General features: G+C 40.0%; 1 protein-coding gene across 2 annotated transcripts in view; it reads right to left on the reverse strand.

The window, feature by feature from the left end:
* The window catches only part of flt1 (fms related receptor tyrosine kinase 1), a 145,808-nt gene that overhangs the window by 4,992 nt on the left and 115,405 nt on the right, over window positions 1–25,411 (reverse strand). Inside the window, exons 21-29 of one of the 2 annotated variants that reach the window (XM_062974678.1) lie at window positions 24,788–24,947; window positions 24,342–24,439; window positions 17,880–18,002; window positions 15,264–15,375; window positions 11,141–11,240; window positions 6,104–6,209; window positions 5,333–5,475; window positions 3,523–3,607; window positions 2,489–2,580 (exon numbers count right to left, since the gene is read on the reverse strand). In XM_062974678.1, the coding sequence (XP_062830748.1) occupies window positions 2,489–2,580; window positions 3,523–3,607; window positions 5,333–5,475; window positions 6,104–6,209; window positions 11,141–11,240; window positions 15,264–15,375; window positions 17,880–18,002; window positions 24,342–24,439; window positions 24,788–24,947 (1,019 nt within the window). Of the gene's footprint in view, window positions 1–2,488; window positions 2,581–3,522; window positions 3,611–5,332; window positions 5,476–6,103; window positions 6,210–11,140; window positions 11,241–15,263; window positions 15,376–17,879; window positions 18,003–24,341; window positions 24,440–24,787; window positions 24,948–25,411 lie in introns of both variants that reach the window. The other variant, XM_062974677.1, reaches the window with a different exon arrangement.

A 25,411-nucleotide genomic window follows, 5' to 3' on the forward strand; every position in this document is an offset into this window, starting at 1 on the left:
CGCATCCTTATATGTTCTCCTTATTGTGTGTTGGTCAGGATGCAGCTCTGTACATTAAAAAGATACCTTACTCCCATCTAATGCCATACCTTACACGTTGCCTCAAACCAACAGCTGTCCCAGTGTGTGCTCTGCAGAAACATAGGTACAGCTCTTCTCATGTGGTACACCAGCATTATACTGTGGATTTACACAGTACTTACAAGAAGGGCTGCTAATGCTGACATGAAATCTTTTTAAAAAGTAAATCTCAGTGCTGCTTAGGATCAAACTAGGGGTAGCATCTTGTTGATGATACACATACACACACACACACACACACACAGTGTAATGTTAATCTGTGTCTTGTTTTGGACTTTAAAGAGGAAGCTATCCAGTACAGTACTTCCCTTGTGCAACAAACACCAACTCCTTAAATACCTGTCTCATGTGGGAATTCCCTAAACATGGTAGATGTTGGAGAACAGAGAGCATGCTTCCAAAGCCAGGCTATGTCTCCAAAACCAGGCACAAAATGGCAAAGGCATTGGAGCACAAGTATGAGAGAGATAGGCTCTGAGGAAAGAGAGAGTGTAGTTCATAGAACCATAGAATCATAGAGTTGGATGAGACCACATGGGCCATCTAATCCAACCCTCTGCCATGCATAAAGAGCACAATCAAAGTAACACTGACAGATGGCCATCCAGCCTCTGATTAAAAGCTTTCAAGAAAGGAGCTACCCCCACATTCTGAGGCAGAGAGTTCCACTGTTGAACAGCTCTTACAATCAGGAAGTTCTTCCTAATGTTCAGGTGGAATCTCCTTTCCTGTAATTCAAACCCTTTGCTTGGAGTTCTAGTTTCTAGGGCAGCAGAAAACAAGTCTGTTCCCTCTTCCTTATGACACCCTTTCACATATTTATACATTTCTGTCATGTCTCCTCTCAACCCTTCGGGGTGAGAAGGGCAAGATATAAATGTCACTAATAATAATAATAATAATAATAATAATAATAAATAAACCTTCTCTTCTGCAGGCTAAACATACTCAGTCCTTTAATTCACTCCTCATAGGGCATGGTCTTCAGACCTTTGATCAGTTTAGTTCTCTCCTCTGGACACCTTCCTGCTTGTCTGAGGTGCCCAGAATTGGACACAGTATTCCAGGTGAGGTCTAACCAAAGTAGAATAGAAGGGCACTATGACGTCCCTCGAGCTAGATACTATACTCCATTTGATGCAGCCCAAAACCCCATTGGCTTTTTTAGCTGCTGCATCGCACAGTTGGCTCATGTTCAACTTGTTGTCCAAGATCTTTTTCACATAGACTGTTGTCAAGCCAGGCATCACCCATTCTGTATCTTTGCATTTCATTTTTCCCCTGCCAATCCAAACAGCACTTTCTGCCCTTTCTTCTAATTCAGGATCTCGGCCCAAATGCAATAATGGGAGATCGGTAGTTGGATCTACTTTTTTGGTTCTGGATATCAGCTATAAGGCATGGAAAGTTGTCTTCTATTTCAGTCCTGGGGCAGAAAAAGTTTAACCCTCCTTCATTCCCCTTTCTTGAAGAAAACTACTCCTGGTCAATATTTGCTCCAGGAGACACCATATAAAGCTATCTTTGGAATGGTTATATAATTACCCCATTAGGTCATTAACTTCTTGGGAGGCATAGAGGAAGAAGATTCCCTTCCTTACTATGACAGATCAGATTTGGGGTGCCCCTTGACCTACTAAATAAGGCTAGAACCTCTCAATGATGTCAAGCCCATGTAAAGCAACGAGGGCCAGCTTGCTGTTGCTGATCATGCATCCGAAGAGGATTTAACCCAGCGCCATTCCAGTGATACTGGTCACTACTGCTGGGTTGGGTGGTTTCCAGACCTCACTGGCATCACCACAATCATCTAGCACTTTTGGTGATCCCAGTCAACTTCCATCCCAATGCACACACCAGGGTCAGTAAAATAGATTATTGTGACTAAAGCATGGCCAGCACAGGTTTTTAGAAAATGTTGAAGCTTCTAATATCTTTCTCTTTCTTGAGCAGGCATATATAGAGAGGATTGAAATATTCTGTTTTTGAGGAGAGCAGGGATGGAGGCAGAGCCAAGAGAGGTAAATATTGGCTCCTACTTTATAAATTGACACACACCACCTGCAAAATAATGGCATGGGGTTATCCCTCTTAATATCCTGCCTTGGTCAGTAAGAGTCTTTTGCACAAGAACAAATAACTTATATGCACTGTCTTATTTTTTCAGGTGATTTTTTTGTAAACCCAAAAGCTGATGAAAGCATTAAACCAAATAAAATTCAGTTATGAGAAATACTAGGAAGATGTTGTATGCAGTGTTTCTCTTTGGTTTGTTATTTTTAATAGAATTCTTGGGAGGGGGGGGCATGACGACTCAGCCTTGTTGGAAAGTGACTCACCTGTATCAAGACGTTGGCCACCCCTGTCTCATTGTATATGTAACTGGATGCCACATGATTGGACTTACCCAAAGAAAAGATGCTTTTGTTTGCTTCCAGTCCATGTAAAACGTTTCGGCTCTTCTGAAGGCAGTGCGATTCCGCTGTCAACTTGGCAATCCTAAGAGAAAATCCAGATGTAAAGGCTTTGTTCTATTTAGGTAAAGGTAAAGGTTTCCCCCCGACATTAAGTCTAGTCATGTCTGACTTGGGGTTTTTGGTGCTCATCTCCATTTCTAAGCCGAAGAGCCGCCATTGTCCGTAGACACCTCCAAAGTCATGTGGCCTGCATGACTGCGTGGAGCGCCATTACCTTCCCGCTGGAGCAGTACCTATTGATCTACTCACATTTGCATGTTTTCAAACCGCTGGTGCTAACAGCGGGAGCTCCCTGGAATTGAACCGCCAACAGCTCAGCAGTTTAATCTGCTGCACCATCTGTTCTATTTAGTACAGACCAAATCTAATTCAGTCCCCTATCTCACATCAGTACAATATGATCCTCGTATCCACAAGGGATCAGTTCTCAGACATTATGTAAATACGTGAAACCATAAATAACAGCAAACCATATTAAAACAGAAGTACCAAAAAGAGGTACTTGTACAGGAGGTCCTGTGTGAATAACTGAATAAGTTAAACCCTTGGATAAGTGAAGCCACATACATCAGTCTCTTAGATATGGGAATTTCTAATAGGTTCACATCCCCTGACCTGACAGGTGAGGGAGATGATAACACACAATGTTTTTCACAAGACTGCGCCTATAACAGTTTGGTCAAACAATCATTATTTTCTGGAGCAAAAACAAAATTATTGTCAAAGGTTGATCAAACGATGTTCAGTAGGAATTCCATTCATGCAGTTATTCCTATATTGTGACTTCTTAGTTATGTTGTGACATAATAGACCTATAGATAGCTATTATAGGATATTAGTGGAGTTTTCATAACTCACATGGAGATAGTTTGAAGCAGCTCAAAAGGTTGCCTCTAGCAAGAATTTTATATTCACCCAAATTGTTCTGTGGCTCAGACTGAAATCTGAGTTGACTGCAACTTACTTCGTGTTCAAATTTGTCCTTGGGTGAAAGTTCCTCAAAGGTCTTGACCCTCTGTGGTGGCTTCATTCTGAAGGCATTAATGTGTCTTCTTAAAAGACAGGAAAGAAGGAAAGAAATCTAGTTGGATGAATGCAAAATAAACCACATACAGAATATAAGTAACAAACTACTTGTGAATGCATAAACGTGGGACAAGAGCATTAAGATGATTCCTCCTTTGCTAATGGATTACATTTGAATGCCTTACTGTGAGCATGTATATGCCTTCAAGTCATCTGTCATCTAATGGTGTTCCCATGAATTTCATAGTGTTTTCTTTGGCAAAGAATACTCAGAGCTGGATTTATCAGTTTCTTCCTCTAAAATTTAATCTACAGCACCTGATATTCATTGGCAGACTCCCATCCAAGAATTAACCAGGGCTTGGACCTGCTTAGTATCTAAGATCAAATGGGATCTAGTGTCTTTTGGGTATTTACACCAGCTACTTTTACTGGTGTTGCATTTCTATTGTTGTCTATACAAATAATCCCAGCCATTTATTAATTTATTTAAACATTTATATCCTACTCACAATCTAAATATCTCACAGAGAGATATAATAAAATCAATTTGACATATTTAAAATAATATAAACAATTATTTAATGATTATTTTTTAAAGCTAAACACATATTAACCAGTGCAACAAGTTAAAAGAATGCAGGTTAAAACCAGTTAAAGTGGTCTAAAACTATCCATTTGAGTGGATATATTTTAAACCCCTAGATTTCAAAATCTTTAGCAAACAGCCATGGCTTGGCCATTAATTGTAAATAGAAGCTTTGCCTTAATAGATTTTTGTTTCAATCTAACAAGGGACTTCATGTAATACAGATGTGGGGAACCTTTGGTCTTCAATGGACCTCTTTTCCAGCCAGCCTGGCAATGGGTAGAGCTGATGAGAGTTGTAGTTGAGAAATATCTGGTGGGATACAAGTTCCTCAGCTCTGTTAAAAATCCCTACTGCATTGAAATCGCCACTGGCATTGCTGGCTAGGGCTGATGGGAAAAGGTTTAAATTCAACTATGTCTGGAATCCTACACTTTGTTCAACCAACTTTTCTGGTGTGTAAAAGGGAAAGCCGTGTACCCCACTACTTCATGTGAAAGTGCCTTATCACACCTTTTGCATTGTTGGAGCAGGGCCTAGATCAGTGGCTCTTAATCTATTTTTGACCAGGGACCACTTTGACCAGGGACGACTCTCCAACATTAATACCAAAAGGATTATGAATCAGTTTTTGGACAACTTTAGATTCGGTTTGGTTATTTGGGCCCAGAAAAGTGCATTGAATAGATCACATCAGCTCTCGTTTCTGATACAGAACATATGCCATCCAGTAGTCACCATCTGCGCACCCACAGAAAACCATATTTAATAATCTAGAGCTGATGTGGTCTATCCAACACAATTTTCTGAATTAGCACCACAAATAACCCCAGAAATAGGCCCAAAAACAAAAACATCAAGAAAATATTATTTTGGCTGAGCTGTGTTATTGTCTATAGTAGTAACGGTGAGGCCATGGACCATATTTAGTTCTTGTGGACCACAGGTGGCCCACGGACCAAGGTTGGGAACTGCTGACCTAAGTTAAAATATGTTTGGTTCTTATTCACATCACACCGATTACTTAATCACTTTCTTCTTACACTCTTCTTTTTAAAACAAAGCAATCACTTTATGATGACTTTCTGTATTCAACATCAATATCATACTGACATTCATCTACTTTCTATATGTAAAACACAATGGTGTTCCATCTTACCCATTATTTTCAGAAACAGTATAATTCAAAACTGTCACTGAATCACTTTCCATCCCATGAGGATTAGGAGAAATCAGAGGTGAACAGTCAAATCCAGAGTCCACTGACAAAATATTATTCAAGGGGATGTAGTCTTTGCCATCCTATGTGCATAAAAATACAACTTCATCAACGATACTGAAATAATATGAAAATCGAAGGAGGGAGATTTGTTGCCATCTTGATATTGCTGGACTTTTAAAACTCCCTTTAAGACCCCTAATCCATTTATGTTAACACTGAGTGATCCTGTTTACTCATTATTATTGTTATATTAACAAGGAAACCATATTATCAACCAGTGAATCATAGGTGAGGAAGACTTATTCAGAAACATATTTTGAGTGCCTCCAAACTGGCATTGAATATTATTCTGCGCTACTGAAGAAATACATACTGTGAAGAGTTTCAAGCTCTGAAAAGTACAATATAAAAACTGGGATTTTTTTAAGAAAAGTTTTTTATATTTATATATATATATATCTTTAAAAAGTAACCAGCAGTGCAAATGGTTTAAAAAAAAACTAATTTCGGAATGTGGGTTAAAGAAAACTCAGAGTTGGTTTTACCAGTTCCTTTCTCTGAAATATAGTTTGTTGTACCAATATGGTCACCATGTAGCAAGAATGTAAGGCCCTCAAGTCAAAAACTGTACATTTATATGTCCGTCTTGTATAGTTTGGAGTTTTTCAGCTATGAAAAAGCTTGGTGCATACTGAATTTACTGCTAACCTGTTGCACATTTGCTTGAAGAAGGTTTCCTAATCTCTCCACCAGCTCTGAGAACCTTGGCCTTTCATTTGGATCTCCTTGCCAACAGTCCAGCATGATCTGGTAGCTGGCAAAAGTGGAAGAACCATGGTGAAAAGAAAGTATATCACAGCGCAACTTCTAGTTTAGGGTCACATCTGAACAGTTGTTTTCATTCCCACATCTGGAAGCAACCTTTAATCTAACCCAGCAATATGGAATCCATACTAACCATCTTTCTCTTCCATTTTTTTCTTCTCTTTCTTTAAACATCTTTAAAACAAAATCTATGATAACTCCCAACAGAATAAAATGCAAATAGTGTTATTGGAACACACACACACAGCCCTCAAATAACAATGTGAAATGTATAGTGGTGAATTTGTGGAATACTTTGGAAAATACATTGATAATCTGAAGAATTTCAGGAATTTGTGCTGAACCATTCTCTAATTTGGTGCTTTCCTAGGTAACCCTTGCCTTCTGGAAGGCTCCCAGGATGAGGAAGACTGCCAAATTTTAAAATCTAATTCAGGATGAGCACCTGTCATTCCGAAATCCAGAATACTCCAAAATCCAAGATAAATAGCGATAGCGGCATTCCATGGCCAATATTAAAAAACAAGGGAGTTAAGGATGGATGGGAGTTTTTCAAAAGTGAAATACTCAAGGCGCAAATGCAAACAGTGCCAACAAAGAAGAAAAATAAGACAAGTGCAAAGAAGCCAGAATGGATGTCCAAAGAACTTCTAACTGAGCTAAAGCTCAAAAGTGACATGCACAAGAAGTGGAAAAGGGGAGAAATCACCAAAGAAGAATTCAAACGTATAGCCAACACCTGTAGGGAAAAGGTTCACAAGGCTAAAGCGCAAAATGAGCTCAGGCTTTCCAGGGACATAAAAAACAACAAAAAAGGCTTTTTTGCTTACCTTGGTAGAAAAAGGAAGAACAAGGGGGCGATAGGGCCTCTGCAAGGAGAAGATGGGGTGATGGCGACAGGGGACAGGGAAAAGGCAGAACTGCTTAATGCCTTCTTTGCCTCGGTCTTCTCACAAAAAGATAGCCATCTTCAACCTCAGCAACATGGAATGGACGAAGGATTTGGGGAAATCCAACCCCAAATAGGGAAACAAGTTGTCCAGGAACACCTGGCCACTCTAAACGAATTCAAGTCCCCAGGGCCAGATCAGCTACATCCAAGAGTATTGAAGGAACTAGCGGAAGTTATTTCAGAACCACTGGCAATTATCTTTGAGAGTTCTTGGAGAACTGGAGAAGTCCCAGCAGACTGGAGGAGGGCGAATGTGGTCCCTATCTTCAAGAAGGGAAAAAAGAACGACCCAAACAATTACCGTCCGGTCAGCCTCACATCGATACCAGGCAAGATTCTGGAAAAGATCATTAAGGAAGTGGTCTGCGAACACTTAGAAACAAATGCGGTCATTGCTGATAGTCAACATGGATTTACCAAAAACAAGTCATGCCAGACTAATCTGATCTCTTTTTTCGATAGAGTTACGAGTTGGGTCGATACAGGGAATGCTGTGGATGTAGAGTACCTGGATTTCAGTAAGGCCTTCGACAAAGTCCCCCACGACCTTCTGGCAAACAAACTAGTAAAATGTGGGCTAGACAAAACTACGGTTAGGTGGATCTGTTATTGGGTAAGCGAACGAACCCAAAGGGTGCTCACCAATGCATCTTCTTCATCGTGGAAAGAAGTCACGAGTGGAGTGCCGCAGGGCTCCGTCCTGGGCCCGGTTCTGTTCAACATCTTTATTAATGACTTAGACGAAGGGTTAGAAGGCACGATCATCAAGTTTGCAGACGACACCAAACTGGGAGGGATAGCTAACACTCCAGAAGACAGGAGCAGAATTCAAAACGATCTTGACAGACTAGAGAGATGGGCCGAAACTAACAAAATGAAGTTCAACAGGGACAAATGCAAGATACTTCACTTTGGCAGAAAAAATGGAAATCAAAAATACAGAATGGGGAACGCCTGGCTTGACAGCAGTGTGTGCGAAAAAGACCTTGGAGTCGTCGTGGACAACAAGTTAAACATGAGCCAACAATGTGATGCGGCTGCTAAAAAAGCCAACGGGATTCTGGCCTGCATCAATAGGGGAATAGCGTCTAGATCCAGGGAAGTCATGCTCCCCTCTATTCTGCCTTGGTCAGACCACACCTGGAATACTGTCTCCAATTTTGGGCACCGCAGTTGAAGGGAGATGTTGACAAGCTGGAAAGCGTCCAGAGGAGGGCGACTAAAATGATTAAGGGTCTGGAGAACAAGCCCTATGAGGAGCGGCTTAAAGAGCTGGGCATGTTTAGCCTGCAGAAGAGAAGGCTGAGAGGAGACATGATAGCCATGTACAAATACGTGAAGGGAAGTCATAGGGAGGAGGGAGCAAGCTTGTTTTCTGCTGCCCTGCAGACTAGGACACGGAACAATGGCTTCAAACTACAGGAAAGGAGATTCCACCTGAACATCAGGAAGAACTTCCTCACTGTGAGAGCTGTTTGACAGTGGAACTCTCTCTCCTGGGCTGTGGTAGAAGCTCCTTCTTTGGAGGCTTTTAAGCAGAGGCTGGATGGCCATCTGTCGGGGGTGCTTTGAATGCGATTTCCTGCTTCTTAGCAGGGGGTTGGACTGGATGGCCCATGAGGTCTCTTCCAACTCTACTATTCTGTGATTCTATGATTCTATGAAATGACTTAGATAAAGTTGCCTTTGTTTTTTAATGGTTGAAGATACATAAACTGTGTTCTATGTACATTTTTTTTTAAAAAAAATGTGTATAAAATTACCTTCAGGCTAATGTGTATTACATGTATATGAAACTTTAAGGAATTTTGAATTTAACTTGGGTTCAGTCTCTAAGATATTTCATTATGTATATGCAAACATTCAAAAATAAAGAAAATATGAATTATGGAACACTTCTAGTCCCAAGCATTTCAGATAAGGGATACTCAACCTTTATTTAGTTTGGTATTTGAATGGGAGCACAAGAAGATGTGGAAATTGAAAGTAAACATTAATGTAATTGTGGAATAAAGTAACTATAGTAAAGCAAATTGACAATTTCTTGTAAATGGTCAATAAATGTAGAAAAAAGTAACTAATGGGGGGGGGGGATCCTAGGAACGATGTTGAAAGCTCTTTACTTCAAATACTTTCTCCTTCAACATACAAATCATTAAGAGACTTTTACTTAAGCTCCACAAAGGCTCTGTGGCTTAATTGCTCTTTTGACCGATTAATTTTAGAGCTAAAATATTTCTGATCTTTCTTACCTCAGTGTAAACCCATTATCCCTTCTTTTCCAAGCACTGTTGTAACTATCCAACCTTCACGTACATTGTACACGAAGACGTGTTATCTATCTTCTGCAACAGCTTTCTCTGCTGGAGGCTACATTTCTGCAGCTTCCTTACTATCCACAGATCTTTTCAACACAGTCCCGGATAACCTTTGATGGTCTCCGCTGAATTTTTTCTCTTTTGTTGGCGGTTCCCCACAAGAGCCAGACCAGAAAGTTTCACTCTGTAGTTCCACCATCTTATCTGGCTGTTCATAAATCCTTCTAGACAGTTGTGTTGGCCAAACTCACTGATGCTGGAGTATGACGCTGGTGAGCCTGTGATGCTTGTGCACATGTGCAATGTTTCCTATCTCTTGAGATACCAGTTTTCTTTTCTAACAGGCCTCTGAAGGCTTGTCAAGATCAGATTAAAGGTCTGTGGGCAACATCTGATGGAATTTCTGAAGCTGGACTGAAGTCAGGAATGATGTCTTAAACAGCAGGAGGGAGGGTTCAGAGGAGGGCTGACTTCTAATTTTAACCTTCAGACACATTTTTAGCCTCATCACTGAGAGTTTTATTCTCCTCAGCTATGACGTCTTTAGAATTATAACTCTCTCTAGGGAAGTACAGAAATATGTAAAACATTCAAGAATGAAGAAGAAGGAAGGCCTACCATACTTGAGAAACAGAGCATATGATTTGCATTCATGCTGTTGGTGAGAGCCATAGAAGCCAGAGAAATGCATCTCAGAAGGAGGAACAAGGTTTACAGAGATCAAACTACTCCTGTTCAGATGGAGGTTGAGTTCCCCCTTTTCCAAAATGCTTGGGACCACAAGTGTTTTGGGTTAGATTTTGGAACACTTGTATTTGTGTCTATGTGCATGATGAGATATCTTGGAGATGGGACCTAAATGTAAACATGAATTTCATTTAGGTAAAAGGTAAAGGTTTTCCCCTGATGTTAAGTCTAGTCGTGTCTGACCCTGGGGGTTAATGCTCATCTCCATTTCTAAACCGAAGAGCTGGCGTTGTCCATAGACACCTCCAAGGTCATTTGGAGGCATGACTGCATGGAACACCATTACTTTCCCTCTGGAGCAGTACTTATTGATCTACTCACATTTGCATGTTTTCAAACTGCTAGGTTGGCAGAAGCTGGGGCTAACAGCTCTTCAGCAGCTCAGTGGTTTAACATTGCATATATACGTTATACACTTTTGCCTAAAGGTAATCTTACACACAATATTTTTCATCATTTTGCACATGAAATGAAGTTGATCAGAAATCTAAGGTGTCACTATTACAGCCATCCATATAGATGTATTTTTTTTTCAAATGGTGGAGAGCTTCAAATAGAGGGCAAACTGATGTCTGTAAAATCAGATACTGCTATGGCCGTTTGCTGTTAGTATTCAGAGCCTAGAGATTGCTCTTATGTCAATTACTCAGATTATCGGGCCAAAAATGTGTCTTCACCCTGACATAAGTCCCAAAATAGTTTTGCCTGGCAAAACAAAGATTCTCAGAAATATTTGAACAGTATACCACATGACCATGTAAGATGTAAATGCAGAAGCACCTATAGCCAGGTGCACATCCATAATTTAGGTATACTGTACACATGTACACAGACTCTACCTGTCTAGAATGTAACAAGTGAAACCCTTAAAATATTACTGAGTTACAATACCAGCACTCATACATTTCTGAGGTTGCAAAATCTGGGGCCTTCATTCTTATGCCTTCTTTTAATTTGTTGAAAAAGTCTTCATCTATTTGAACACCTGGATATGGAGATGCACCTAAAATGAAAGTTTTTTGAAATAAAAGTTGTACAGGAGACAACAACAAAGTAAGCATACAAATATTCCAAGCTGCTTTGAGGAAGGATTAAGGTTAACATAATTTGGAGACCCCCTTCCCCATCTGTTTTTCTATCATTCTCTAGAATGACTTATCAGTTCTGCTTGGAGAAGTTACTGTTTGGATTACAGCCCTATGGCCTGCATAAAAAACACCCTCAGGACCTTCTGTTGGACCTTCATATATCCTATGGGAGGAAGTCCTTGCTCCGTGTCTACCTATAGGAACACAAAGGCGTCACTGCCACCATGTCTCTCCCACTTTCAGGGTCCTGTAAAATGGCTCTGTTGGATGGATGCAGAATGTAAAACAAAGGCTTATGGGTAGATGGCACCATACTGGATTGATGGCACTCAATCCATGGCTGATAGCACATGAGAGACTTGCTGGAAGGTAAGCTGGAAGGTGCTGAAAAGACTGCATTCTAGCACCATGAGATGCAGAGCCAACCTTAAGAAATGGGGCCACAAATGGAGTCCATGACATGTGAGTGTGAAGAAGAGCAAACCACAGACCACCTATTACAATGCAGCCTGAGCCCTGCCACATGCACAATGGGGGATCTCCTTATAGCAACACCAGAGGTACTATAAGTGGCCAGCTACTGGTCAAAGGACATTTAGTATAATGCCAAGTTTTTAACTTTGTGTTTTTAAATACATTACAACTGTACCCTTGGTTCGCTTTTGATATGATAAATGAAAATAAATGAATAGATGAGGTTGTAATGGGGCATAGTTCCAGTAATGGGGGATTTGGGAGATATTAGATTATAACTACATGCTTAAACAGATCTTGTTTTTGGATTACTGCTCCCAGAATTCCACCATCAACATAGTTAGCAGCTATCATGATTGAAGGATTATGAAACTATGACTAGTATTTTGTATGGCATTCCATAACTGCTCCATATTCACTAATCCTATGCCCACCTTAGACAGCCAGTAGCTCCCAGCATACTTTGGCAGCTGGAGAGATGGAGGTCTGTTCTACTGATTATGATTATCGGGGCACAAGGATAATCATGTTTCCACCATCCCTTGCCATCCAGCAAAGCTAAAACAATAAGAAGCAGTTGTAATTCTATGTGTCAGCTTCATTTGCTGGTAGGAGGTGGAAATATTGTTCTCCCTGAGCTCTGATCATCAGCAAAACAAAACTCTTTCTCTCTCTCCAAGTGGCTGGCATCTCACAAAGTTTTGGGGAGGGTCAGGTAGGAAGATGTTACTTAATTATTCATTAAAGAGATGGAGGTCTCATCTGATGGCATGTGTTACCAGGTAGGCAATCTAAAATATGGGCCCATATTCAAAAAAAGTAAATCTGGTCATGTTTATTTGGACATTCTTGCAACTGTTATAAAAACACATTTTCTGAGCTCTGGTCTGCACACATGGAGGTATTCAGCCAGCTCTAACTGATTCTAGCAGGAATATAGTCAGTGATGATAATTTCACTGTTACCCTGTTTCCCCGAAAATAAGACAGTGTCTTATATTAATTTTTGCTCCCAAAGATGCACTAGGTCTTATTTTCAGGGGCTGTCTTATTTTTCCACAAAGAAGAATTCACATTTATGGTTGAATTTTTAAAAAATGAAAATTTATTATCTACTGTACAGTAGTTGTCATCACAAACCAGCATAACCAAACTGTGAATCCTTTCAAGAATTTCTATATTATATTTTATTGCTATACTGTTTTTAAATTACTGTTTTAAATTTCTGTTCGTATGTAAATTTATGTTGTTGAGCTTGTCCCTGTGTAAGTTGCCCTGAGTCCCTTCTGGGAGATGGAGGTGGGATACAAGAATAAAGTTATTATTATATTATTATTAATTCTTGTTACTACCTTTATTTCCATGTACAACAATCTATGGTATGTACATTTATTGATCCTGCATGCTTCCAAACAAAAACTTTACTAGGTCTTACTTTCGGGGGAGGCCTTATATTCAGCAATTCAGCAAAACCTCTACTAGGTCTTATTTTCTGGGGATGTCTTATTTTCAGGGAAACAAGGTAATGTCAGAGTTTCATTCCTTTCTCTGAGGAAGCTGAGTTTTTTAAAAAAAATAAAATAAAATAAAAAACAAAACTGGATACATAGAGCATTTTCTTGAATTGTACACATATCTGTCCCTATGTTAAATTCTCCTAAATTAATCTGGGCTTCTTTTCAGGTAAGCAGTATCATATTACAGCCTTATATACTTTTTCTTCAGCTTAGATTTTCAACTGGCTTTTCTTTCTCAGAATCACAAGGGGTAATTTAAAGGTAAGAACTGACAAAGCAGCCTGCGCTAGACGACCAAGAGACTGTTTGTCTAAGGAACTGTATGCCTGGACTGACTTCCTTTGCTGTTGTGTCTGCCTCTTCTACCATTCTTCTTTGATGAATGAAACTGGTTTCCTTTCTAGGATGGATTGTGTATCCTGCATTTTTCATCTTCTTTTTTTAATGCCTTGCTCAGCATTTTCCTCTTGCATGCAATTGTCTTGGGATATTTGAGCATTTTCTACTGATCAATCCAAGGAGGAAGCAGCTGCAATGGCAACACCAGGCACTATGTGACCCCGGGGACGACTGTGACTGGCTCTTCTTTCCCATATCCACTACTACAGCCTGAAAAAATTACTTTTTGGGAATACAACTTCCAGAAGCTTTCAAGCAATGCGAGCAGTGGACAATCTGGCCAAGCAGTTCTAGAAGTTATAGTCCCAAAAGGTAACTTTGCCCATATTTGACTTGACCTATGGGTGCACATTCGTTCTTTTATTGTATCATCTTAACTGCAATAATACATGCCATAATTAGCAAACAAATATGTACGTCTCTCACTTCAGGAAAGGGCCTGATATATGGAACTGGTAATTATAGGCTTCAGATAAATTTAGCCAAAAGCCAACTTCTAACTCTTTTTTCCCTGGTACTGAAGTCATTTTAATAGATCTTGGGGTTATTAATTTTAATCCAGAGTAAAATACAGGATTTCTCAAATAGTTTTGAAGCTCCATTTCATTTGGCATGTTTCCATGCTGAAGAGTCATCTCATTCATATGATGACAGATTTGATATTCTTATTAAATAAGACCACATTTTGTGTAAAGTGTTAGATGTGAATGTCAAGGGTATAAAATGTAGATACATTATTGTTCTGTTCAAACTACATTAGAGCAAAAATCAAATTTAATGAACTCAAGAACCTGCTCTTTCATGTGTCTTCCCTTATCTTTCTTCCTTATCCTTACAATTATCACCACCATCATATTAGAATTCTAGATCCCAGTGTCCCAGTTGTAAGCGATTGTAAGCACCATATGTTTGACTGTGACTGTTTCAGTTTTGCACTTCACTAGCATGACCTTTAAAAGTTCAGGCTTAGGGTCACATCTATATTATGATGAGTGGATTGGACTTTGTGGAGTGTGTCATAATATACATAATGTACAGTAGGGCTATATTTATTGTGATGGTCCACTTTGTGTCAGTAACTTAGATTTTGCAAAAATCCTGAGTTATCCCGAGTAGAGATTATTGCTTCATATATTGAAAACATGTTGGTGGATCTGACAGAATATAAATACATCATTCTGAAGTTAGCCCTCTCTTAATGCATAGTATTTATATTTATTTGTATTTGTGTTTATATTGCAACTTTAGTATGGAGAATAACAGTGAAATTGTGTACTCACCAACTTGGCAGTAAGCCCTAAAGAATTCAGTTGTACATACATCTGAATAGACATGTATAGGATTACACTTCATATATATGTATAGGATTGTACTTACACTCAGACAATAAACTTACCTGAAAATAAGTCACATCTACTTGTTACTTTCTAAACTCAGTTATATTTCCCAGTAAACATGTGTAGGATACATTGGTAATAGTTCTATTGCATTCTTAATTCTTGTTTTCAGAAGCTCTAGGATGCTATGGGTTGCTAAAAATACAACTTACCTAAGGAAAATATTTCCCATAGGAGCACCCCATATGACCAAACATCACTTCTGGTACTATAGATTTTATCAAATATTGATTCTGGTGCCATCCATTTGAGAGGGAGACGGGCCTGTAAGAAAGACTAGTCAGAAACAATGTGTTCTACAGAAGTAGTTTCTATTGTTAAGATTGTATCACAAATTTATGCACAAACATTTGTAGAATAACACAAGAAGCTATTGACCTTCTACTGATAGTCTTTTGAATCCAACTCAACACATTCAAAACAAGGAGGCTTTCTGCTAGGTTTTCATTTGCAGCTATGGGGTATTTCTATTGAGCCTGCATCTGTCAGATTGAATTCACTGTCATATATATCCAAAACCTTCCTCAGCCACTCTTCTGATTCATACAAAGCTCAGTCAGCCTGGCCAATGGGGATTTATAGATTGACCCATCTGGGCTGCAGTACAAATTGACATGAAACCAAGTAGACACAGGTAGGAGCCATGGCATATATTGCATTACCCTTTGAAGACTGTGCCAAGTGGAGACTCATTATAGCTAGCTTATCATTTATTATTTTACAAATCTGTAATTAATATCATCAACAGTATATTTTATGTAGATTTTTACTGGCCTTGGGCTCTTATGAGGAACAGCAAAGTATAAATTGAAATAGCAGCAATAGCAAGCATTGTTATTATTGCCATTGTTGTATTGGCCTTGGGATCCTATTCCCCTCATTGCCCCCTCTGCTTCTGCTTCTGCTGAAGCAGAGAGTGTTTGAGGATCAGGACATCCGTAGGGACATCAAGGTGCTTGTTTATAAAGCTATTGTCCTCCCAACCCTGCTATATGCCTGTGCGAAACATGGACTGTCTACAGACGTCAGATTCAACTCCTGGAGCGATTCCATCAGCGTTGCTTTCGAAAAATCTTGCAAATAATAATAATAATAATAATAATAATAATAATAATAATAATAATAATAATAAACTTTATTTATACCCCACCATCATCTCCCCAACGGGGACTCAGGGCGGCTTACATGGGGCCATGCCCAGAACAATACAATATAACAAAATATAATAGAACAACAAATCATAGCACATTAAACAACACAATAAAAGAAAATATACACTACATTAAATAAGATCAAAAGAACAATAAAACCAAGGGCAAGCCACATGAACACTAGGTTAAAATCTCTTGGGAAGACAGGCAGATAAATGTCAGTGTGCTGGAAGAAGCAAAGACCACCAGTATTAAAGCGATGCTCCTTCACCATTAACTCCGCTGGACTGGCCACGTTTGAATGCCTGATCACCGTCTCCCAAAGCTGTTACTATACTCCCAACTCAAGAACGGGAAACTTAATGTTGGTGGACAGGAAATGAGATTTAAAGATGGGCTCAAAGCCAACCTTAAAATCTGTGGCATAGACACTGAGAACTGGGAAGCCCTGGCCCTTCAGCGCTCTAGCTGGAGGTCAGCTGTTACCAACAGTGCTGCAGAATTCAAAGAAGCACGAATGGAGGGCTTAAGGGAGAAATGTGGCAAAAGGAAAGTGCATCAAGCCAACCCTGACCGGGATCGCCTTCCATCTGGAAACTGATGTCTTCACTGCAGAAGAATATGCGGGTCAAGAACAGGTCTCCACTGTCACCTATGCATCCACTGCCAAGACACTACACCTGGAGGACCATCATCCTCGAACTACGAGGGATAGCCTAAGTAAGTAAGCATTGCTCCCCCAGAGTTGGACAATTTCTTTGTCTAGGACCCGTACATGCTGATTTAAAATTGGATTGCAGAAAGCTAGAGAGTGTATAAAAATTAACATGAATTGCCTCATGCTATGTTATGTATGTTTTCTTATAAAATTATGTTGTAGGTTGCAGTGAGTTTTCCGGGCTGTATGGCCATGTTCCAGAAAAATTCTCTCCTAACTTTCACCCACATCTATGGCAGGGATCCTCAGAGATTGTGAGGTCTGTTTATAAACCCCACTTGCCTAGTTTCCAACAGATCTCACAACCTCTGAGGATGCTTGCCATAGATGTGGGAGAAACGTCAGGAGGGAATGCTTTTGGAATATAGCCATACAGCCCGGAAAATTCACAGCAACCCAGTGATTTCGGTCATGAAAGCCTTCAATAACAAATTATGTTGGGTCTTTTTATATTTATATTTTTATGCAGCCTCTGAAGAAGGCCATAAAACACATAACTAGGTGGACACAACTTGTCCCTAAACTGTGATGAACATATCATTATTTCAGGTCTATTCCAGCCCCAGTGTAGAAAAGCTGAGTCTGTTTTCCTTTTCTTTTGTTTGTTAGCTTGAAGCCTTTCACTGGCTCGTCTAGTGAGGTTAGCCAAGAAACAAATAACAACATGTAAACTATTTAAAACACAGAGCTGGTGAGCATTTCCGTGCATTGTTATGGAGGATGCAGGTCATTGCAGTGTAAACAACTCATCTGGATTGCTCATCTCCACGTTAAAAAATGTACAATCTTTTTCAAGGGCCTTTTAAGTGCAGAGAATGTAAACATTTAAAGAACTTTTTTTTGTGAGCCATTCAAAATGATAAACAAGGAGACAAATAATTATTAGTGTGTTGACTTACATCGCCTTTTCTCACATAATCAGGGTTCTTATAAATATCTCTTGCAAGGCCAAAATCACAGATCTTCACAACATTGTTTTCAGATAAAAGTACATTTCTGGCTGCTAAGTCTCGATGGATGCACTGCAAGAAAAATAGTTGCACAACCTCATTCCAGTTCAGGACATAGATCATACACATAATATCTTTGATATCCTTCCTGTGTCTTTTAAAAAATAAATCTGTTTTTCATGAAATTTGCTGCAGTGAACAGAGAACTGCAACAATGAGAATTGAGCTGTTTCATAATCTAAACACAGGCATGTTTCTAGTGCAATGCTATATATGTCTACCAAGGAATATGGCCCACTGAATTCAAAGGGACATATTCCAGGTATTGCAGTCTTGTTCTAAGAACACATGAATAGTTGTGTTGTAAATTTATTAGGAATTTAATAGAAATTACCCAGCTATACATTGCACTATTTTAGACTTTGTAATATTGTTTGAAATATATAATAATATTAAAGAAGGCATTGTATTCTACACAACCAGCTATTTTCAGCACATAATAATAATAATAATAATAATAATAATAATAATAATAATAACCCCCCCGCAGGTGCCACCTTGACGTGGTGGGGGGGCTTAGCCATTCTGAGGATGCTGAGGGCTGTGCTGCGGGAGTGTAACTACCGGCAGGTCCAACCAAGCCAGAGAGGCCTCAGAAGAGGAATGCAACCAAGTGCACCTAACCCATTAGCATATGGAGAATCAAACCAAAACGAAGTCTATACTGGCTTGGTCGTCGCCCAGGATAAAAAGGACCGCGGTGGATGCTGCTGATTCTGGACATCCATCGACAAGTGGGCTACGGAATCATCAAAACCCAAATGAACAGTCACAGAAGCGGCAGAAATATACAATGCCAGAAAACCGCACAGTCATGAAATGCTATTACAACTCTGAACCTGAAAAGCGCGGCTACCAAAAAAGGATGCATCAGCTATGGAAACAAGAGTACCCTGACTCACAGATAACAGAACCCCGACTGGCTGACCAACGAAGATTCATAATCAGAAACAAAGTGTTCAGTGAAGTTGAACTCGAAGAAATCCAGAAAATCTGCAAAGCAAATTACCATCAGACCACAGCACAGACAGCAGCAGAGACTCCAGCAACACTTGGAATGGTAGAACAGATTGAACCAGAAGAAAGTGTGGAGCTTTTGCAAGAATTTGATGAACCAGCACTTGAAACACCTGTTGAACCACCAGGAACCTTGACAGCAAGACAACAAGAGCTCAAGGATAAGATCATGGCTCATGCTGCAGCAAATGCAATAAGACAGCGGCTCCCAACTCTAAAAACAGTGCCCAAGAGACACCTGGCGCCTCTCATGAAAGATGTGAATGCAGTACTCTCCACTGTCCAAATAACATCAATTGAACAAACAAACCAGTATGCCTACAGTGCAGCAGTGATAGTAACAGAAGAGCTTGGGCTCCTACAACCAAGGCAGCCCCAAAGAAAATTGACTGGAAAACCAAAGTGGAAGGTCAGGCTAGAGTTGAAAATCAAAAAGCTTAGATCAGATGCAAGTAACCTGAAAAATATGAAAGAGAGGAAACTGAAGAATGACAAAATCAAGCAATACCTGATCCGAAAGTACTGGCTGAACACTAGAAAAATTGAAGAAGGTTTGGAAATTGTGAAAGAACAAATTACAGCAACAGCCAGAAAAATTGAAAGATATGAAGCCAGAATCATCCAGTACAGACAAAATCAACTGTTTCAATCAGACCAAAGACGGTTCTACCAGAGTCTGAACCAAACAACAGACACAGTAACCATAAAGCCAGAGAAAACTGCAACAACGAAGTTCTGGAAAGAGCTTTGGGAAAATAATAAGAACTACAACAAAAACGCTGGGTGGATAAAGGAGTTTGAAGGAAAATTCTCACAGAACAAAATGGAACAGATGGAAATAACAACTGAAATGATCAGCAAACGAGTGCAAAAAGTCAAGAACTGGACATCGCCTGGTAGTGATCAACTTCATGGATTTTGGCTCAAACATCTGATTAGTTTACATGGAAAAATGGCCCAACAATTCAATGAGATGCTGCAGAAAGGAAGTATCAGTGAATGGCTAACAACTGGAAGAACTTACCTGATACAAAAGGATCCAGCAAAAGGAGCAGCACCAGGAAACTACAGGCCAATAACGTGTCTGCCCACTATGTTTAAACTACTGACTGGCATCATAGCTGACAGAATTCAAGACTATCTTGAAGAAAAAAACATCTTGCCAGATGAACAGAAAGGCAACAAACGGAAAAGCAGGGGCACAAAAGACCAGTTATTGATTGACAAAATGATTCTGGAGAACTGTAAAAGCCGAAAAGCTAATCTTCACATGACGTGGATTGACTACAAAAAGGCCTTTGACTCACTCCCACACAGCTGGATCATCAAGTGCCTGGACGCCATCGGGATTAGTAAAAACGTTGGCACCTTCATTGAAAACATGATGGAGCACTGGAAAACTGAACTGTTTGTTGGAAATGAAAGCTATGGACTTGTCAACATCAGGAGAGGAATTTTCCAGGGAGACTCATTGTCCCCTCTGCTTTTCATTATTGCCATGATCCCTCTGTCAACAATCTTACAAAAAACAAATCTCGGCTACCAAACATCTAAGAATTCTCACAAAATTTCGCATCTGATGTACATGGATGACCTGAAGCTGTATGGAAAAACGAAAACTGAAATCCAGTCTCTGACTAACACTGTCCGAATTTTTAGCACTGATATCAACATGGAGTTTGGTTTGGACAAATGTTCGACAGTGGCATTGAAGAAGGGGAAAATCATTGAAAGTGAGGGCATAAATATGCCTAATGGCCAAACAATAAAGTGTCACCAGCCAGAGGCCTATAAATATCTGGGCATATTACAGCTGGACAACATCAAGCATGAACATGTGAAGACTGTGGTCAGTAAAGAATACACACAAAGGGTCAGAAAAATTCTCAAAAGCAAGCTCAATGGAGGCAACACCATCAAGGCCATAAACACCTGGGCCATGCCTGTCATAAGATATACTGCTGGCATTATAAACTGGACACAGATGGAACTGGACAATTTGGACAGAAAAACAAGAAAACTCATGACCATTCATCACTCACTGCACCCTCGCAGTGATGTTGACCGGCTATATCTGCCTAGAAGATCAGGGGGCAGAGGACTCTTACAAGTCAAACAAGCAGTCAAAGAAGAAGAACATGCCCTGGCAGAATATGTAAAGCAAAGTGAAGAACCTGCTTTGATTGAAGTCAAAAATCAGAAACTCCTCAAAGCACAGCAGACAAAAAACCAGTACAAGAAAGCCACACTACAAACTAGAGCTGACAGCTGGCACAACAAAACATTGCATGGAAAGTTCCTTGACAAAATTGAAGGAAAAGCTGACAAGGAGAAGACCTGGCTCTGGCTCACGAATGGGACCCTGAAGAAGGAGACAGAAGGCCTGATCCTTGCAGCCCAGGAGCAAGCCATCAGAACAAATGCAATTAAGGCCAAGATTGAAAAATCAGCTGATGACCCAAAATGCAGACTGTGCAAGGAAGCTGACGAAACCATTGATCATCTCCTCAGCTGCTGTAAGAAAATTGCACAGACAGACTACAAACAGAGGCACAACTGTGTGGCCCAAATGATCCATTGGAACTTATGCATCAAGTACCACCTGCCAGCAGCAAAGAACTGGTGGGATCACAAACCAGCAAAGGTCGTGGAAAATGAACACGCAAAGATACTGTGGGACTTCCGAATCCAGACTGACAAAGTTCTGGAACACAACACACCAGATATCACAGTTGTGGAAAAGAACAAGGTTTGGATAATTGATGTCGCCATCCCAGGTGACAGCCGCATTGATGAAAAACAACAGGAAAAACTCAGCCGCTATCAGGACCTCAAGATTGAACTTCAAAGACTCTGGCAGAAACCAGTGCAGGTGGTCTCGGTGGTGATGGGCACATTGGGTGCCGTGCCAAAAGATCTCAGCCGGCATTTGGAAACAATAGACATTGACAAAATTACGATCTGCCAACTGCAAAAGGCCACCCTGCTGGGATCTGCACGCATCATCCGAAAATACATCACACAGTCCTAGACACTTGGGAAGTGTTTGACTTGTGATTTTGTGATACGAAATCCAGCATGTCTATCTTGTTTGCTGTGTCATACAACATCGTTGTGTCAATAATAATAATAATAATAATAATATCTTATTGCATTTGCTGCAGCATGAGCCATGATCTTATCCTTGAGCTCTTGTTGTCTTGCTGTCAAGGTTCCTGGTGGTTCAACAGGTGTTTCAAGTGCTGGTTCATCAAATTCTTGCAAAAGCTCCACACTTTCTTCTGGTTCACCATTCCAAGTGTTGCTGGAGTCTCTGCTGCTGTCTGTGCTGTGGTCTGATGGTAATTTGCTTTGCAGATTTTCTGGATTTCTTCGAGTTCAACTTCACTGAACACTTTGTTTCTGATTATGAATCTTCGTTGGTCAGCCAGTCGGGGTTCTGTTATCTGTGAGTCAGGGTACTCTTGTTTCCATAGCTGATGCATCCTTTTTTGATAGCCGCGCTTTTCAGGTTCAGAGTTGTAATAGCATTTCATGACTGTGCGGTTTTCTGGCATTGTATATTTCTGCCGCTTCTGTGACTGTTCATTTGGGTTTTGATGATTCCGTAGCCCACTTGTCGATGGATGTCCAGGATCAGCAGCATCCACCGCGGTCCTTTTTATCCTGGGCAATGACCGAGCCAGTATAGACTTCGTTTTGGTTTGATTCTCCATAATGCTAATGGGTTAGGTGCACTTGGTTGCATTCCTCCGCTGAGGCCTCTCTGGCTTGGTTGGACCTGCCGGTAGTTGCACTACCGCCAGCACAGCCCTCAGCATCCTCGGAATGGCTAAGCCCCCCCCCCCCCCAACCACGTCAAGGTGGCACCTACATCACACAGTCCTAGACACTTGGGAAGTGTTTGACTTGTGATTTTGTGATATGAAATCCAGCATATCTATCTTGTTTGCTGTGTCATAATAAAATAATAATATCTTTATTTATATCCTGCTTTTCTCTCTCACAGGACCTAAAGCAGCTTACAATATATTAAAATCATGTACACAATAATCCAAATACATCAGTAATAAGTATAAAACATCATAAAATAAACAATTTAAAACAATAATATACATTCACATTCTTGTGGCATCATGTCAGATCATACTGCACTTTGCTCAAGTCTGTAAATGTTATGGTGTTTCTTATCACTCCAGCTGAGTTTCCTTCACTAAAGCCCTGTCTAAACAGGAAAGTTTTAAATTGGTTCTTGAAAGAAGAAAGGAATGGAGCTGTTTTAATTTCTTTTGGGAGGATGCTCCACAAGGTTGGGGCAGCCACAGAAAATGTGCTCTCCCTCATCGATATCAGGTGCATTTGCAACCGTGGTGGAAGTGAGAGCAGGGCCTCACCAGAAGATCTTAAAGAGCGGGCCAGTTGATATGAGGACATGCAGACAGATAAGAAAGTTGGACCTGAACTGTTTAGGGTTTTAAAGGTCAAAACCAGCATATAATTGGAATTGATAAACCAACACTATCTTCAAAGAACTCTATGAAATAGAACAAAAATCTGTTTTGAATATGTTTTTAGGGATTTTAACTTATTTTAAAAATGTTTATATCATGTCAGAAGCAACTTGAGAACATACTGCAAGTCGCTTCTGGTGTGAGAGAATTGGCCATCTACAGAGATGTTGCCGAGGTGACACCCGGATGTGTTACCATCCTGCTGGGAGGCTTCTCTCATGTCCCCGTAAGCTGGAGCTGACAGACAGGAGCTCACCCTGCCTCGCAGATTCGAACTGGCAACCTTCAGGTCAGCAATCCAGGGTTTAACCCATTGTGCCACCATGGCTCCTCATTTTTGAGGATTTTTAAAACACCAATGAATTTTAATTCTGTTTTAATTTTTGTATATTAGTAGATTTGAAATTGTATGGAAATGCTTCAAATGTAAGCTGCTTTGAGTCTTCTGGTGGAGAAAAAAGTGGGGTATAAATAAACATATCAATACAAATATTAATAATAATCTGAATTATCCTATGCGCCAAATAGGTTCAACACCTGGATAATTACTTAGAAGCCTGGAATAAAATTCAAAGTGCATTAATCACACTCCTAACATGGAAGCCACTGGTTGTCAGTGGAGATGTTTTGAACTTCAATTCTTTAATCCCTATTGGTGAGACTGGTTGAGACTTTGAGGAGATGAAGATCCAAACACCTAGAGACCAATAAATTAATGACCACTGATATATAAAACCTCAAAAATAAAACTTCCTCAGCATTTTAAGATACTCTGGGATATCAAGATAATGATTGTGGGAAAATGCAGAGAAGGAAAACTAACCTTTTGAGATGACAAGAACTCCATACCTCTGGCGACTTGAAAACTGTAGGACATCAGATCTTCCATGGTGAGAGGCCTCTTGTAAAAATCACCAGAGTCTGAAATCAATTAAATACATACAAGGTTGACATCACTTTTGTATTTCTTGTAGTTAATTTACTCTCAACAGAATACTTGGAGTTTAGTTTAGTGGGAACAAAAAGCAACACTTGTGATACACTGAGTACTTCCCCCAAGGAAGAGATCACCAAAAAACAATCACAACGTCTTCCTGTCAGGTTGAGTAATGCTGTAAATAAACTCATTTTAACCCATCTTTTCTTGGATCATAGTATCTCCCACGGATGTTTATGAGAATGATAAATGGAGAAAGAAAATGTCAGAGATGCAGAGCATGGCTGTAAAAACATCTGAGTCTGTAAAAAGAGGAAGGAATTCCTACATACCCTCCTCTTCCTCCTCCACGTCACTTAAACTTTTATCTTCCTGAAACCCAGAGCTTGCTAAACTCTCGTGACTTGGGATGCTCTCCAATCTTTTTTTCCTACTGCCAGTTGGTTCAGCTTCCTTCTCCTCTGCTATCAGCTCTTCTTGAATGGATGTGTCCTATAAGCAGAGAGGGGAAATTAGCAATGTGCAAGGTGGAAAAGAGATTATCTGATGATATGATTCAGCCTAAGTTACGTCCTTTTCTATCACTGATTATAATCAATGAGCTAGAGCTAGACATAGGGTGCATCTTCACTGCAGAATTAATTCAGCTTGACATCACTTAAACTTTCATTGCTCAATGCTATGGAGTCATGGAGAGGAAGACCACATCACAGTTGGATTCACTAAGTAAAAGAAAGCATAGATCTTCCATTCATAGGGTCATCATGAGTCAAAACCAAGCTGATGGCACATAATAACAATGCCTCTATTTTTACCCAGATTTTATCAACCTATCTATAATTTATTAATATTTTGTCTCCAAGGGCTCCTTCATATGGGGCAAACGTACCAGCAACTTTCTTTGTTGCTGTAGTTCTCGGTTGTTGTTTTTTTTAAAAAAAAAAATTTCATGTCTT

The sequence above is a fragment of the Anolis carolinensis genome, chromosome 3 (genome assembly GCF_035594765.1).
Source record: "Anolis carolinensis isolate JA03-04 chromosome 3, rAnoCar3.1.pri, whole genome shotgun sequence".
Taxonomy (NCBI): domain Eukaryota; kingdom Metazoa; phylum Chordata; class Lepidosauria; order Squamata; family Dactyloidae; genus Anolis; species Anolis carolinensis.